The sequence below is a fragment of the Octopus bimaculoides genome, chromosome 7 (genome assembly GCF_001194135.2).
Source record: "Octopus bimaculoides isolate UCB-OBI-ISO-001 chromosome 7, ASM119413v2, whole genome shotgun sequence".
In the NCBI taxonomy this organism is placed as follows: Eukaryota; Metazoa; Mollusca; class Cephalopoda; order Octopoda; family Octopodidae; genus Octopus; species Octopus bimaculoides.
The window spans coordinates 50,280,904-50,286,346 of record NC_068987.1 but is presented as its reverse complement, the minus strand read 5'-3'; the positions used below and the strand labels follow the sequence as shown (position 1 = coordinate 50,286,346).

The following is a 5,443-nucleotide window of genomic DNA, read 5'->3' as shown; positions in this document are numbered from 1 at the left end:
TATATATAATAATGAACTAATTGTGTATAGTGCTCAGGTGCACTACAACTCATCAAAGGTGCATGTACAGTACATAGAATTATGTACAAAAGTTAGGTAAGTGAACAGTGTATGAGGCATGGTATATATGTGTGCATGCATATGGAGGGAGATATCAGGTGTAGTTTTGGTGAATTTCAGGAAGCATGGAGGTTTTAAAGGAGACAATGTCTCGGTAACTAACAACTGATGCAGGTAGTTTGTTCCAAGCTTCAGCAACTTGATGCTATTACATTCAGATATATTATTGTACTTAACATTATTACTTTCAAATATATGACATTTATTTTGATATCTGTGTTTTGAAATATTCCATTTGGTTTTAGGAATAAATTCTGAGGATTGTGTTGGAGATGAGAATGGTAGAAAAAGTTTAAATTAACATTTAGTTTTGTGAATAACTGACAATACCTGATTAACAAGGCCTTCACCGATTTTGTTCTTCAGAGCATGTAACTTCTCAGATAAGTGGCGTGCACATGCTTGAGCTTGAGGAGTATTACCCTGATTGATTTAAAAAATATAAATATTAGTAATATCAATTTTTTTTTTTTTGAAGTTGAAAACAAAAAACATACAAAAGTATATGAAAATTGAATTTAAATCTGATTACAACTAGCATTTTTATCTGTTTGACATTGCTTTTTTATCTTTCAGAAAAGTAGCCTAAGGCCAGAAAGAATTTAACATAATTTTTATGAAATGTGAAACCCAAAAGAACCCATTTTTTTTTTTTATCAATTTGTTAATAATGGCATAATGGTTTCTAATTTAGGTACAAGGATAGCAATTCTTTAAAGAAGAGGGTGTTAATTAATAACACTGACCCCAGTACTTGGAAGGTATTTCATTTTATCAACTGCAAAAAGAGGAAAGGCAAAGGTGACCTCAGCATGATTTGAATCAATACACAAGGAACCAAAAGAAATACCACAAGGCATTTTTTGCAATATTCTAATGATTCAGCTAATCCACTACCTTGACAAAGCTAATAATAATTTCTAACATAGATATAGAGTCACAATCAAGTTATCTCCAACCAGAGATCTCTGCCCCGAATGATTGCAACAGAATGGACTCCATAAAAGGCACGCAAGCTACAGATTATTTCAACTACCCAAAGTAGACTTAGGGTGGTAGATTAGTTAAATGATTGTCATAGAGATAAAAAAAATAAAAAAACGAAGAACACATAGAATACTATAAAAATATTAAAGGCAAGATTTCCAGATAGTATCATTACCTGTCCCCTTCGGATCATATCTGCCAACTGATTGGTTAATATTTCAGTCTCATCACAAAGACGAAGGAGCTCTGCTCTTTGTGGTCCAGTCAAGGATTCGGCCACTTTGCGCCCATCAGCAACAACCATGCGTGTAGCTTGTTCACCTGGATAACACAAAGTGAAGATAAATAACATAAAACCATAGGCAAATTGTTACTCAGGAATAATACAATGTTACTCAGGCCTTACAGAAAGGGAAAGAAAATTAAAGAGCTTCAGACTTAAAGCAGTATTAAAAAATTGCTAAAAAAAAAAAAATTAAATAAACTGAAGATAAAACAATAAATTTTGAAGTCTTGTACCAAAATGGTTAATCTTCTTGATACCAAAAACTTAAGGCTATCCTTAGATCTATGATAAAAACTTCCTGTATTAAAGTGATCTAATTTTAAAATCTATCAAAATTTCATGTTAACTTATGTTCCAAACTTCAGGTTAATAATGACAAAGTTAGTTTATTAAATTCCTTGTTATTTTTAATATTAATTGAAAACAGAAGCAGTGTATTTCAATGAAAATGTGGTTAGCATCAATAATGATACCAAAGCCATACATTTGTAAATGAGATATACAGACAATTAAATCAACACCAGTTTATAACTAGTATGATTGATGATTATTTACTGACCTAGGGTAACTGAGAAAGATGAAAGCTCAAATAGATCCCAATGATAGTTGAACTTATGGGGACAGAATGAAATATATTTAGCTATTGAGTCCAACATTTCGAAACTCCACCATCTTTCTTTCTGCATTAATAAGTGTTTCTGATTTAGGCACAAAGCCAACGATTTTGAGAGAAGCAGGGAGGGAATAAGCCAATACCACTGACCACAGTGCTTGAGAGGAAATTTATTTTGACTCTTGAAGGATGAAAGGCAAGGTTGATCTCAGAGGGACTTGAACTTACAACATAAAGAGCCAAGACACATACCACAGAACGTTTTTTCTGATGTTCTAGCAAATTTTGTTGCTTTACTCTCAACATTAATAATACTAATAGTGACAAACATTCCTATAAGGCTGATGAAAAAAATAGAACTTAAGATAAGCTGGAGCTAAGCTACCTGATTCAATGAGAGTTTCCAAGTTACCAAAGCCAACAATATTAAGTATGTCCAATTTAACAAAATAGCAACCCTTACAATAAATATATTAGGCTAATGTTAGTGGTGTAAATCAAATAAAATAAAATAAGTAAAAACATGTCCTTACCAAGTCCTTTATCATCAAGTCCTGGATTAGCTAACCATCTCTGGGCTTGTTCTACCTTGCCAGATACTGTAGGAGCAGGCTTACGGATCCCACTACGTTCTGTGTTAGCAATTCCCAGCTGGGTTAACTGCTGCAAACTGCCAAGTTTATTCTGGATTTCTCTGGCTAGAGCCATGGCCTGTGGACTGCTACCCTGAAAAATTTATAACAAACAATATGTAAATTAAAATTTTAATAATGATTATAAAATTGATTTTATATATATATATATATATATATATAAACACAAGGTCATAAACTTTGGGGGAGGTTAACTCTATTACTCAACTGGTACCTATTTTACTAACACTTCCCCACTCCTGGTAAAATGAACATTGGTTAGGTTTGAATTCACAATGTAAATGGACAGGACTAGATACCCTTCTGATTCAGTCAATAGTAACAATAGTCCTTTCTACTATAGTGACAAGGCCTGAAATTTAGAGGGAGGGGGCTAATCAATTATATCAACCCTAGCACTTGACTGATACTTATTTTATCAACCCCAAGATGATGAAAGGCAAAGTCAACCTCAGGAACATTTGAACTCGGAACATAATGACAGATAAAAAGTTACTAAGCATTTTGTCCATATGCTAAGGATTCTGCCAGCCTGCAATAATAATAATAATCCTTTCTACAATAAGCTCAAAGCCTGAAATTTGGGAGGAGGAGTAAGTCAGTTACATCGACTCCAGTGTATAACAGGTACTTATTTAATTGACCCCAAAAGGATGAAAGGCAAAGTCGACCTTGGTGAAATTTGAACTCAGAACATAGTGACAGACAAAACACCGCTAAGTATTTCACCTAGCGTGCTAACGATTCTGCCAGCTCACTGCCTTCTTAATAATAATAATAATAATAATAATAATAATAATAATAATCCTTTCTGAATTTTGGGGGAGGTGGTAAGTCAATAACATCGACCCCAGTATTCAACTGGTACTTATTTCATCAACCCCGAAAGGATGAAAGGCAAAGTTGACCTCAACAGAATTCAAACTCAGAACATAAGGACAGATGAAATACCACTAAGCATTTTGCCCGGTGTGCTAACATTCTGCCAGCTTGCAATAATTAATAATGATATTTTGAACTGAGGATGATTGTCTGAGGAACAGTAAGGTGGACAGAGAGACAAAAAAATGGGAAACAATGAGATAAACAGATAGTGGGACAAGACAGAAAGGTGAACAGACAGAGCAATAGCTACACAGAGCAATAGCTACACAGAGCAATAGACTGACATGTAAATGCACAGATAATAAACAGACACATATGTATGTGTATGTGTGTGTGTAACACACACAAAAGAAAGAATGAAGGTAAAAGAAAAAGAGACAAATGAATGGATGCAATGAGAAATAGATAGACCAATAAGTAAAATAACAGGTAAGGTAGTATTAATATACTCAAAACAGGGAGCATTAAAATTTTTAGCAAAATGTGATACAGAAAAATAGACAGTAAATATTATTATTATTGACTAATATTATTTTCACTAATAATATTTGCACTGGTAAGTAAGGGAAACAACTCTGACCTGACCTGAATGTGGTTTTTGCCTACATCATACATGTGATGAAAACAGTCTGGAAAACGCATTTTATTCAGAATATTGGTCTGCTGGAAACTGTCCAGAGACACACGAGACAAATACCTCCCCTCCTAGAGAAGCATGATTTTCAAGATTGAAAGTCATGCTTCTCTAGGAATCAACACACTAGAGTTTTGACATCTAGTAGCTGATTTGGTAGGAGCTCACAAGATTATTCACCATCTTCCCAACTTCAGCAGCCTTTTAAAATTCAGTACTTTTATCACTCATAGATCATGCTTATAGAATCAAAAAACAGTGTAGCACCCATGATTGTTGGAAGCATTTTTTTCAAGTTCAGAATTCTTGAAGCATGAATTAAACTGTCAGTCATTAGCTGTCAGGGCATTGCATCCTTCAAAAATTCCACGCTTTCCAAAATTTGCCAACACAATTCTTGATATGCCTGTGCAACTTTTCTTCTTTGTGGCTCTTTTAATGGTCTCTCTCTCTCTCTCTCTCTCTCTCTCTGTTTTATCCTGTGTACTGTGCATGAACTTCTAGCTTGCATTGCTGTTTTTATTGGGCTTATGGCTGCTTTTTGCTCCATCTTCTTACCTTTTCTAATGAGATGTAGTGCACCTGAGCACTATATACAATTAGCACATTAATATTATTTAAATGTATATGGTGGTACATTTGTTGGCAAAGGCATATAGAACTGCTTAGCATTAAGGTAATTCGCAGATGTGACTGCACTAACAACAGTTACTACAGTCTATTTAAAGATGCAAGAGATATATAGACAGAAAGATAGATAGACTGAATGGTAGGTGTTTAAAAAAGTGGACGATAGAACACACACACACGCAAATACATATAAATATTTAGGATGGATTTCTTTCAGTTTCCACCTAACAATTCCACTCACAGGGCTTTGGTCATTCTGGGTCTATAGAAGATGCTTGTCCAAGATGTCAAACAATGGGACTGCAACCAAAACTACATGGCTGAAAAACAAACTACTCAACCACATAGCCACATATATATATATATCGTTCATCATCATCATCATCGTTTAACGTCCGCTTTCCATGCTAGCATGGGTTGGACGATTTGACTGAGGACTGGTGAAACCGGATGGCAACACCAGGCTCCAATCTAATTTGGCAGAGTTTCTACAGCTGGATGCCCTTCCTAACGCCCACCACTCTGAGAGTGTAGTGGGTGCTTTTACGTGTCACCCGCACGAAGGCCAGTCAGGCGGTACTGGCAACGGCCACACTCAAAATGGTGCATCTTATGTGCCACCCGCACAAGAGCCA

General features: G+C 35.1%; 1 protein-coding gene across 6 annotated transcripts in view; it reads right to left on the bottom strand.

Moving 5' to 3' along the window:
- Window positions 1–5,443, bottom strand: part of LOC106880561 (vinculin) — a 75,029-nt gene that overhangs the window by 66,305 nt on the left and 3,281 nt on the right. For all 6 annotated transcript variants that reach the window (XM_052969635.1, XM_052969636.1, XM_052969637.1 and 3 more), the window contains exons 3-5: window positions 2,540–2,732; window positions 1,283–1,428; window positions 451–543 (exon numbers count right to left, since the gene is read on the bottom strand). In XM_052969635.1, coding sequence (XP_052825595.1) covers window positions 451–543; window positions 1,283–1,428; window positions 2,540–2,732 — 432 coding nt within the window. The remainder of the gene's footprint in view (window positions 1–450; window positions 544–1,282; window positions 1,429–2,539; window positions 2,733–5,443) is intronic.